This window comes from Mesocricetus auratus, unplaced genomic scaffold (genome assembly GCF_017639785.1).
Source record: "Mesocricetus auratus isolate SY011 unplaced genomic scaffold, BCM_Maur_2.0 Super-Scaffold_100023, whole genome shotgun sequence".
NCBI lineage: Eukaryota > Metazoa > Chordata > Mammalia > Rodentia > Cricetidae > Mesocricetus > Mesocricetus auratus.
The window spans coordinates 18,145,314-18,157,418 of NW_024429204.1; the positions used below are offsets into that span (position 1 = coordinate 18,145,314).

Sequence of the window (12,105 nt, forward strand, 5' to 3'; positions counted from 1 at the left end):
TGTGACCCTCTGTAACCTTTTCTCTTACTGTCCCCAAGTATTGATTAATGCCAGTTTTGGGGCACTGGGGCCATACGAGGAAGAACACCAGTGCCTATCTTCTCTGTGAGTCCTTTTACTGGAGAGATAATCAAAAGAAAACAAGGACCCAGGCATGTGGCAGGGCTCCCGTATCTTCAGAATGGGTGGATAGCTCAGGGAGGGGTGGGCTGTAAGCAGGTAGTGTTTTTATTTGTGTTCTTTGTCGCTGTTGATTGGTGCCCATTGCACTCTGACCCCAAGTCCATGGCTTCCTGGAAAGGGTAACAGACATAGTCTCTTCATGAGGTTCCTCCCTGGTTGACACTGAGGTGCTTGCTGCAGCTTAGCTTCTCTTGAATTTCTCCCACCTCTGTGACCCTCTGTTTGTTCTTCTGTTCTTAACTGTATTGTGGGTTTACTGTCAGGTACTTTGAAGTGTGATTTCAGTTGAGTGCGTATGCTTAGTCTGTCTTGAACCAGAAGCATATTGGACACTCAAGGGCTGAGGCAACCATCGTCTTCCTGTCTTGAGTCCTTTATAAGTACTATACCTCAGTGTTGCAGGATCCTGACAGGTGTCCCTTGGCGGGGGGGGAGTAGACACGACACCAACAACACAGGCATTGGAAACAAGTTGAGATACAAACTCAGTTTATCCCAGGAAGGGGTTAATCTCATATACTCCTCAACCCTGCCCCAGGGGAGGAGACCCATTGAGCTGGCATCTGTTGTGGTGATGTGGTCACTGTCCACAGGTCCACCTCATCTCTCATCAGACTCGGCTGCTGTTGTAAAGGCCCTCTGGCAGACCCAGGCTGGCTCTCCGGAGCTTTCTACTGTACGTGCTCTTACCATTGGTCTAGGTCACCTGCCAGGCCCATTGAGGCTTAGCTTTCCCACACCTTGGTGTTCCATTCCTTCTCTAAACACCAAGGGCGATGCTATGACTTCTGTAAAATGTATCTTCTGTATCTCTTGCCATCCTCACATGTGGCATCTGCGGGCAGTAAACTGTGTAGTAACCTGTGAGCCCTGATTGTGGATTCACAGATGAGAGTGAGCCCAGCTTACTATATCACAGTGCTGTTTATAGAGTGAGTGGTGCGTAAGGACCCACCCGTGGTCTTCAGCAGGAAGACCATGTCTAATTTCCACGTAAGAGCCAAAGTTACACTGTATGTCTTCAGAGCCTTGTTCCTGTCAAACGGACCTATCTAGAGAATCATGCTGTCTATGGTGAAAGTCAAAGGTACAAGAATTCAGAGTTAGACTCAACTCAACAACCTGTGTCATGACATTTGTCACCACATCAGACAAGAGTGGGGATACAAACCCTGGTTTTATTTTAAAGTTGTGACAATATTGTGGTGGATGCCTGCAGAAAGTTTGAGGCTCAGTTGTCTGTTTTGTTTTTGTTTTTTAACTTAAGACATGTCTTGGTAGTGCAGTTCATCACAGGCTGGGATTTTAAACGATTCTTTGATATCCTTGTGCTTGGATTCTATATAAATGCAAATTATACATTTCCCATTGCATCTTGTCTGTAATGTGATCGTGATTAGTGCTGATTAAGGGACGCTGTAAGATACATTAATGACGCTACACAGAGATTAAATTAAACTCACAATGCATCTCCTGCCCACCCAGAGTATGAAATTCAGAGAAAACGTTCATGTGTGTTCTTGCTAGACTATTTTTACTAGATTTCTATTCCATTTAACAAGAATGGGGCTGGAAAGGGGAAATGGACCTGCTAGTGTGTGATGATCCTTAGTATGGAGAAACCCAGATCGAAAATTCAGTGCTGGCATTTTAATCGTGGAATTAGTCGTAAAAATGTTGAATTTGAGTAATAAGTAAAATATAATCAAGTTGGGCTGGCACAGTGACTCAGGGGGAAAAGAAAGGTGTTTGTTGCTTAGCCTGAGGAATTGAATTCAATCCCCTTAGTGGGAGGAGAGGACTCACGCCCACAGGTTGTCCTTGGGCTTACATGCACACACATGTGCACACATGCACACTAAATAGATGAATGTAAAAATTGAAATTTCAAATTGCTACGAAGTTGAGTGATCAAATTCATGTTGGCATAGTGATTTTTATTTATGCTATGGCCATAGAGCAATAAATAGTTCAGAACCTAATGAAGTGTTTACTGTTTCCTGAGATTAATGTATGTATGTACGTACGTACGTATGTATGTAGTGACTTGCTGTGTGACTTTCTGGCTTATGGAGTGACAAAGGCAGAGGTGGCCCCTAGCTGGAGTCAGTCTGGTTTTGAGCTATTAGATCCTCCATGCTATTTCCCATCTGCAGTGTAACTGGTGGTATGTTGAAGTCTTTAGCTGAAAACTAGGAATGATGCTTGTTTTTAGGCTTGGTGTGTTGATTGCATTTTATAACGTACTTACGAGGTGTTACTTTCTTTTGATATAAGACCTATTCCACTTTTTCATGGAAATTTGGGAAGATTGAGAATGTATCGTAGGTAAAATCATTTTGAAAATGCAAAGTTCTGCATGTATTTCAGATGTAATAATAATTCAGTGTGTATTCATGATGTTGCAAGCATGGCTTGAAGAGACCTGGGAGAGAATTTCCATTACAGTCTCATTTCATGGCTGTGCTTTAAGTAATCTTTTAAATTTAGAGGAAATTGGAACATTCAGCTTCAGCCTCTGAAATTTATATTGTGGGTTTTCAGTTTAAATTTAAGCTATAGAATTGGTGACTTTGCACTACGGAATTGTTAACATGTTGTTTTTAATAAAGAGCATAATCATGATAGTTTCTGTAGTAGAATGATTAACAGAAGCTGCAAGTTTCAGTGTGCCCTACAGATTATTTCAAATACAGTCCACTACAGAGTCTGTAATTAGTCCTCTGTAGATGGGTAATTCTTGACTTTTCTTTTTGTATTTGTAATGGATTGTGGTTCCATCATTTCCTGCCTATGGTGGATTTGAATGCACCTTTAATAAAGCCATACAAATTATTTCCCCAGAACTGGTTCATTACCTCGTTCATCTGAACAGTTGCTGGGCCGTAAAGAGGGTCCCCGGGACTCAATCACATTATTGGATGCTAAAGAACTGCTAAAATATTTCACCCCGGATGGATTACCAGTTGGAGATCTACAGCCATTACAGATTCAAAGGGGGTGAGTTATAAACCTACAATTTGCAACTCATTTCTAAAAGTCACTTAAAAATAGCATTGTGTTTTTTCCCCCTGTAGTTAATTGGTGCTCTGAACTGAGGCAAAAGTCATGGGTTTGCCAATACTGTTTATCACTAGCCTTCACAGCCTTGCTTCTGTGTTCACGAAGTGTTCTTCTGTTTTGTGACCCTGAGTTTGAAGAAGCAAAGATAATGAAGACAATTCAGTGCATCTCCCATAGAAGTCATGGGCAAGGGCTTCTGCGTCCTGTGGACAGAGGGAAATACATTTTCTCATCTTTGCTTCTCCATCCTTATTCTGAGTGTGTGTGGTGTATGTGGCAGTCACAGGAGTGCCACAATGGGCACATGCAGGTCAGTAGACAACTTTTGGAGGCAGTCCTCTCCTGCCACCTTTGCATACATTTCCAGTGTTGAGCCCAGGTGGTGTAGGGTTGCTTTGCTAGAGCCTTTAGCTGCCAAGCTGTCTTGCAGGCCTGGAAATTCATTATAAGAAGTTAGGTTTTGATTTGCAAGTGTGTCTTTTTTAACTTTTCTCCTCTGCATTACTGTCGTTTTGATTCGACCACCACTTGGCATGATGGTTGTCGGTTATGACTACTAATGGCAAGAAGCATGGCCTTCCTACTGAAAGAGGTGAGGGGAAAAAAAGAAAGATTGTTTTAAAACGATAGCATTAGCTCAGCGTCTGCATAGTGCATACTGAATTGACTTCTGAGACAGTGCCCACTAAGTTGCTAGTTAACAAATGCTGACTGCTGCTGGCATGGGTTACAGGATAAGCAAAACTGTAGCATCGGTTTCTTGTGAAGACTGAGTAATTTGCTTACTCCTCGGATTTCTTTTTCGTTGTTAATCCATTATTTTAAAATCCTCCTAAAGGGCTGTATCTCACTTCGCTCACTTTTCCCAAGCTAGTTTTGAGCTGTACTGTGATAAATATTTATCTTGAAGGTGAATCTTGGAAGGGGTTTGAGTTGTTTGAGAAACAGAGTCGGAGAATTGTCTTTTGGGCATGTTATTGGGGAGGAAGGGGCAGAGCATCCCTTACAGCAAGAGGGCCACAATGACTTCCCTCTTCTATTGATATACAACTTACATAACTTTGCAGTCATTTCTCCTGACTGTGAGAGGCTGATAACCCCTTTTTGTGAACTCCAGAAGGAATCCTTACACAGCTGCTCATCTCTAGTTATCACACCGTGGTCCTTGGTGGGCCAGCCTGACTCCATTTTAAGTTTAGAAGTCATCTTATTACAAGGCCAAAATAAGTTCGTTCCTGTTTTCTATAAAATTTGGATTTGAACAGGTCTTGATCCATTTTCTGGGGTTTGACATGTTCCTGGTAAGATGCTCTGTCAAATGTTCTGCCAAGTTCCTGTGTAACCAGAAACCCGTGCGAACCCCCTAGCCTTGCAGGTTTTCTTGAGCAATAAATACCCGACTGTCTCCTGCGTTCAAAGTCATTTTCTTAAACCCTGCTTTAGGGAGATTGCCCTGTCTGGCAGAAAATAAAGCTTGCATAATTTGACCAAAGAATGTGGGTAATGGTCTTTGCTCTTGTTGGCGGAATTCACAGTCCCTTCAGATAATTACCCCCAATGGCACATCCAATGTGCCCAAATGGCTGCTTACTCACCTCAGCTGTACCCTTTAACTGCAGTGGTTTTCAGGTTGCCATGTAGGGGGATGTTATTAAATACAAATCCTCTGAGAAATTTACATGTGACACCCTTAGGAAAGATCTAGTTTTGTTTTTTGTTTGTTTGTTTGGTTGGTTGGTTGGTTTTACGAGACAGGGTTTCTCTGTATTGTTTTGGAGGCTGTTGGTCCAGCCCGGCCTCGAACTCATAGAGATCCGCCTGCCTCTGCCTCCCGAGTGCTGGGATTAAAGGCGTGCGCCACCACTGCCCAGCTTATTTTTGTTTTGACATGGCCTGATTATGTAACTTAAGTCAGCCTCAAACTCACTGTATGGTTCAGCCTGACCTTGAACTTGCAGTCCTCTGCCTCTGCCTCCCAGATGCTGAGATCACAGGCATAGCCGCTTTGCCCAGCTCTTAGAAAATGTGATGGTTCTTTGTCATTAGGAAAGAGGGGTATCATTATCACGATGTCTTCTCTTAACGGAATGGTTCTCAACCTGTGGGTAATGACCCCTTTGAAGGTCAAAGGACCCTTTCATAGGGATTACCTAAGAGCATTTGAAAACACAAATATTTATATTATGATTCATAACAGTAGGAAAATTGGTTATGAAGTAGCATCAAAATAATTTTAGGGGGGGCTTACCATAGCATGCGGAACTGTATTCAAGGGTTGTGATGTTAGGAAGGTTGAGAACTGTATTAAAGGGTGCAGCTTTAGGAAGGTTGAGAACCAGAGACTTAACATGATTGCAGAAATCTGAGCTGCCCTGGCTGCTCTTACCTGTGAAGGCACCCCCCATTTGCTAGGTTCCATTAAACACAGGGAAAGCCTTGCTCCTCATTATACCAAGGGAATAAGAACATTAACAAAACACGTGTTTGTTACATTTCTTTTAGAAAAACAGAGATGAGTGCCATTGAATAAAAATAATGCACTGGGAAGGATTGAAATAGGAAATGATGAAAGGAGAGTAAAATGCTAAATACTTCGATCCTGTTTTACAGATTATTCATTTGAAGGGTCCCTCATCAAAATAATGAGGTCATTTCAATTTACTAATGATACTTTTTGTGGAACACCTTAACTAGGGCTGTTAGTATATGAAGTTTTTCTAGGATTCATTAATTGGCCCGTGTTTGACATTTTAATACAGGGATGTAGTTCTTGCCGTGATCTTTGGTGGCAGAAGGGCAGCTCTCCCTACTGGGTCAGGCGTGGGGTGGGCTGTGAGAGCATCGTCTGGCTTTGCCTGCCTCTCCATCCCTGCCAGTGTTCACAGCTCTGCACCCAAGCCTTCGTTTCACTCTGCGCTGTGTGAAGAACCACCCCCCCCACCCACCCCCCGCGCTTCAGACTCGCCCCGTCTCCATGTCACTAGATCTGAGTTTCAGGACTATGATTGAGTCCTTTAGACCAGTGAGTCCTAATTCATCAGGGACGGGAGGCACGTGTCACCATGAGCCAGAGACTGCAGCAGCCTCTTTATTCCCAACTCGCAGTAGCCCTACAGGTTTAGGTGTGGAAGGACTCGGGCATTAGTATTTTATGAAAGCTTAACATATGATTGGTTCTAAACGCCTGCTGATTGAAGCATCCTTCAGAAGAACTGAATTCACCAGTTAGTCTCTAGACCCGATCCTTGTAAAGTCACCGATTCTTAATGTCAGTGACAGTCTGACTTCACTCTCTGAGGTACAGTAGGGAGTAAGTACTTTCCATCGCCAAAGATTCAAGTTAACTTTATTCCTCTGTCAGCATGTTTTGACTCAACAACTGAACACAAATTCATTTCGCCGAGGGTGGGGTGATACGGTTGAGGAATAATGTCGCTGCCTGGATGTATATTACAAGTCATTTTTCTTTCTTGATTATTCATTCTCAAGAATTTTGTTCAGTGCGTGTCATCGTAATTTTTAAAATAGAGGCTCAGAAAACAAATGGGGCAAAGGGCACAGACCTGGCCTGTTTCATTTCCTTCTTGGGCTTTTTAGTATACGTTAACTCCTCCCACCCAGCAGGGTCCTGTTCTTTATCCTACACTGGCCTTGAACTCACTGGATAGCCCAGGCTGGATTCAAACTCGTGGTGATCCTCACACCACCACATCCAGCTACCTTAACTTTTATGGTATGTCGTAGTTAGGGTTTCTATTGCTGTGATACATTACTGACCGAATGAAACTTGAGGAGGAAAGGGTTTATTTGGTTTACACTTCTGTATCACAGTCCATCGTGAAGGAACCCAGAGTAGAAACTCCAGGCGGGAACTGGAGCAGAAACCATGAAGGATGCTCCTTACTGGCTTCTTGCCCATGGATTGCTCAGCCTGCTTTCTCAGACCATCCTGGACCCCCTGGGGGAGGCACTGCCCACAGTAAGCTGGACCCGCCCACATCCCTCATCACTCAAGAAAATGCCCCACAGCCTTACTTACAGTATATCTGATGGAGGCATTTCCTCAGTTGAGGTCTCCTGTTGCCAAACACCTCTAACTCATGGCAAGTTGACAGAAACTAATCAGAATACCATAAGAACACCTCATATGTGGGGGAGAAAATCAGGTTTGTCTCCTTAGGCGCCCTAACTCACTCTTTCATGTAGCAAACCTTAAATACAAATGAATCCCTTTTTATTTCAGGGAAAAACCGTTGGTTTTGACACCAGAACTTAGTCCTCGGAAACTTCAAGTCTTACCTTTTGAAAAAGCCTCCGAATGCCATTACCACGGGATTGAGTAAGTCTTTTTTACACATTTGTGTATTGTTGCTGCAGCCTTTTTGATGTGAGTGTGGAGTGTAAGTGGAATAAAATTAGTTTTGTTTCATTTAAATGTCCTTTAAGTTGCTCTGTATTTTTGTCAAAATTTCTTTGGTCCATACATTATTAATGTGTATTTTGTCTGTGGTCACATGAACACTCCCTGGTCACTAATTATACTGTAATTGCTTGGAAGCTAGTGGATGAGCTCTGAATTTCTACATGTTAATTATGAGGGCACCAGTAGAACATTGCAGTTGACTTTTTATTTATTTGACAATGCATATATATAACGTAGTTTGATCACTTTCGCCTTTCTTTACCAGCCTCTCTCTCACTCCAAGTTCCTTCGTCTCAACAAACTCCCCTCCCCCACCCCTGAAGCTCTCTTTCCTTTGTGTGTGTTTGTATTACCACTAAGTTTAATGTCGCTTACATGAGCATTTGCAACAGTTATTTGAGCAACTTACCAATGGCTACACCACTGAAGAAAATGCCCCCCCGACCCCGACAACTTCTCCCTGGGCTCCAGCTTTTACATTCGTTCTGCCTCCATTTCTAAGATGTGCCCGGGGTATGCAGTAAAGGTGCAGTTTAGGGCTGAGCACCGCACAGTTGGTGTTTCTCAGCACTCTGGTGTTATGCGTCTCTGTATGATACACTGCCTACAGCACACAGGTGCTTCTCTGAGCAAGGCTGGGAGCCGCTTTAACCCGTGGCTATAAACGTAAGTGTTTAGAATGCAGTTTGACAGCACAGATATTTACAAAACAACAGTAGTAGGTTCCTTCTTATCTCTGAGTTCTGCCGCCATTATTTTTTTCTTTTAATTTACTGTTTGATGATTTCATGCATACATGCAGTATATCTCCATAGTATCTACTTTTCACTTCCCGTTATGAAGCTTCCCTTACCAGTGGTTCATAGGGAGGTACCCTGTATCTGGCTCTGGGACTTTCATTAATAACCTTGTCTTCTGGGAACAGTAGCATCCACCTGTGCATGGTACTTCCCATTCATCTCTTTTAAATGCAACTCTTTGCTTGGTTTACAAAGTAGTAGGTTTCTACATAGCTTTCCAGCCACCCTTAGCTTCACTTAACAGCCCCCCTGCCTCCTTTGCTCCTCCATTCCTACTCATACGCTGTGACTCCCAAGATCGCCACCCCAACTTTCATGTCACATTCGTTTCTTTGTGAGTGCCTGCTGCCAGCCCTGCTTTGCAGAAACACATTCTTGGTTTCATTTGGCTGCAGTTTTCCTTAGTGTTTACTTCTTTACCTCTAAAGGACACCTTCTGGCGCTATTGTTTTTATATCTCTGTATAAAACTCTGCCTTTGAAGATGCAGCCCCCCTTTTCTCATTGGTGTTATTGCTATTTATTTACTTTTCATTTGCATTTATTTCGTGCGTGCGTGCGGGCATGCGCAGTTATGTGGTTGTGCTTGCATATGTAGAGGCGAGGCCAGGGGATATAGGATTTCTCCTCTAATGGTCTCTGCCTTATTCCCTTCAGGGTCTTTCACTGAACCCAGACTTCAGTGATTTCCATCTAAGCAGGTGGCCAGCAATGCCCTAGGAATCGTCTCCTTGTTTTCATCCCATCTGGAGCTGGGTTACAGGAACGCACTTCCTGTGCTAGTTTAAATGTAGTTGGCCCCATCGGCTCACAAGGAGTGTCACTATGAGGAGGTGTGACTTTGCTGGAGTGGGTATGGCCTTGTTAGAGAAAGTATACCATTGCGGGGTGGGCTTTGAGGCTTCCCGTGCCCAGGGTACTGCCCAGGGCCTCCGTCCACTTGCAGGTGCCTTCTGATCAAGATGTAGCCAGCACCGCGTGTGCCTGCATGCCGCCATGCTCCCTGTCGTGATGATAATGAACTGAATCTCTGAAGTGTAAGCCACATCTTAGTTAATGTTTTCCTTTATAAGAGTTGCCGTGGTCATAGTGTCTCTTTACAGCAATAGAAACCCTAAGTAAGACAATGGCATACTTGGCTTCTTATGTTGTGTGCTGGTCCTTATGAATACATAGCAAGCACTTTTACCCAATGAACTATCTCCCCAGCTGTTGTCTGTCTGTCTGTCTGTCTGTCTGTCTGTCTGTCTGTCTGTTTTGGAGACCAGGTCTCACTCTGTAGCCCTGGCTGGCGTGGGTTTTCTATTTAGACAAGGCTGATCCTGAACTCAGAGATCCACCTGCCTCTGCCTCCCTCATGCTTGGATTAATGATGTACGACACCACACCTGAGCCTATGTTTTTAAATTTATGGTGAAAATCCTGTTCCTTATACTATGGCCATTAAGTTCTATATCCCTCATTTTGTTTGATAGGTTTGGAGCCTTCTACTCTATTTTAATATTTTACTTAATATTCCTGAATGCATATATAATGACCCTAATCTATTAAAGAAACTTAAATAGGAGTTCTGTATATTTTGCATGTAACTCAGATCCGAGAGTGGAAACCAGTAAACATTGTTTGTATTATCACAAAGTGTCCCTGCTGAGAAAAAGCTATACTGGAAACATTTTCCCTGTTACAGTGACAAAAATACCCCAGAACACAGGTGCTTTTTGCTTCCTTGGCCTTATGAGCTCGTGGAAGCACTGACAGCTTTGAATAAAGCAACGATAATTGCATCTTAGCGGCTGGCTAGAGCGTCTGTCCTGGTGCTGCATTTAGATCATTGTTCCTCAAGTACCGTAATGTAGTTTTGTTTATCTTGTGCTTCATCTCCCTCTTTTCCCTTGTTTTAATTTAATATAGAAAAATTAATGGTGTGTCTGAATTTGTAAACAATGGTATTCGTGTTCTTTTATTAAAATAGTAAACGGATATTTGTTTGTGCAATAGTGCCCTAAACCCCCATGGTGTTTTATTTACAGTATCATGAAACACGCTGATTATGGAGTAGTTTCCCTCTGTAATCTCCCTAGTCCGTAGACAAATCGAATCGTGTTCTTAGTCCTTATTATAAATTTGTGCTTATTAAGATAGGGACACTGAGACAGAAGGAACTAACTTCTCTGTAAGAGATGGCCTCCCTTACTCAGAAATATATGGTTGTTTGGTTGTTGTTGTTCTTCTTGTGTTTTTTCTTTCTTTAATTTTTTCCTTTTTTTAATTTACTCTTTGATAATTTCATGCATGCATGCATACAATGTATCTTCATAATGTCTACTTTTCACATCTTCATTATGAAGCTTCCCTAACCAGTGGCTAATATTGAGGTACCCTATATCTGGCTCTGGGATTTTCATTAATAACCTTATACTTGTTGTTACACTTGAGTTTATAGGGTGAGGACACATACTATGCTTGATATAGATAATGGCATGGAAATAAACTTCAGAGTAGTTTGAACCTACAGAGGAAGTCCTTTCTTTATTGCCTATATGTTGAAGATAGTATTTTTGTGTAAGTCACAAAACAAAATAGCTTGTGGGTACTTTTTTCTCTTGGCTTAGTTTGGGTTACTTTTGCTATAATGAAACACCGTGACCAAAGCAGGTTGGAGAGGAAACTGTTTACATGGCTTATGCTTCCATATGCATAGCCCATCACTGAAGGAAGTCAGGACAGGAACTGATGCAAGAGGTCTTAGACGGCTCGCTCCTCATGGTTTGCTCACCCTGATTTCTTATAGAACTCCGGGCATTCGGCCCACGGGTGGTCCCACCCACACTGGTCTGGACCTCCCTGCATCAGTAGTCACTAATGAAGAAAATGCTCTGCAGGCTTGCCTACAGTCCAATCTCGTGGAGGCTGTAGATAATGTCAAGATTACATAAAAATAAGCCAGCGTGGGACCCATAAATCATTTAGCTATTCTTTTGTAGAAAATATGAAACTGTTAATCATTTTTCCAAGCATAATATTTCCCTAACATCAGATATATACCTTGCATCCTGTGTCCTGTGTCTCTCCTTTTACCAAGTCACTTTGTCTTAAAGGACATTTTAATAGCAGTACAGGGAGCATGTGCAGTGTACGGGATTCAGTTGAACCGCACTGGGAGCTCCTGGAGTGGTGAGACAGTCTAAAGTCTACATCTTAGAAATCAAACAGTGTAGCACAAAAACACCCTTATAACCAAAGGACAGTTTTTCTCTTAAAACAGTTCTATATACAAGCTAATCAGATACTGCATTGCTTCTTGCCCAGAGTCTTCCTACAAATTCATGGTTCTTAATTTTACTGTTTGTTTTGTTTATATCCCAGGATAGAGTATCAGTAACTTCAGGGTTACTGCTGGGATTTTTTGTTTGTTTGTTTGTATTGCAACAGAGTAGAGAAAGAACGAAGCATTGAAATCTGTGGTCTAGCCTTGCACTTCCATTGATCAGTCCTCTGGTTGAAGAACTGCTTTCTCATAGTTCAGACATTTTAACCAGACTTCTTCCAGTCTGCAGCACACTTTATAATAACTTAAGCAGCTTTGTATTTCACATCTCTCTACACACACACACACACACACACACACACACACACA

General features: G+C 42.5%; 1 protein-coding gene across 2 annotated transcripts in view; it reads left to right on the plus strand.

Moving 5' to 3' along the window:
• Positions 1–12,105, plus strand: part of LOC101830629 (MDM2 binding protein) — a 73,409-nt gene that overhangs the window by 52,378 nt on the left and 8,926 nt on the right. The window contains exons 16-17 of one of the 2 annotated variants that reach the window (XM_040730409.1): positions 3,028–3,183; positions 7,490–7,585. In XM_040730409.1, coding sequence (XP_040586343.1) covers positions 3,028–3,183; positions 7,490–7,585 — 252 coding nt within the window. The remainder of the gene's footprint in view (positions 1–3,027; positions 3,184–7,489; positions 7,586–12,105) is intronic. The other variant, XM_040730410.1, reaches the window with a different exon arrangement.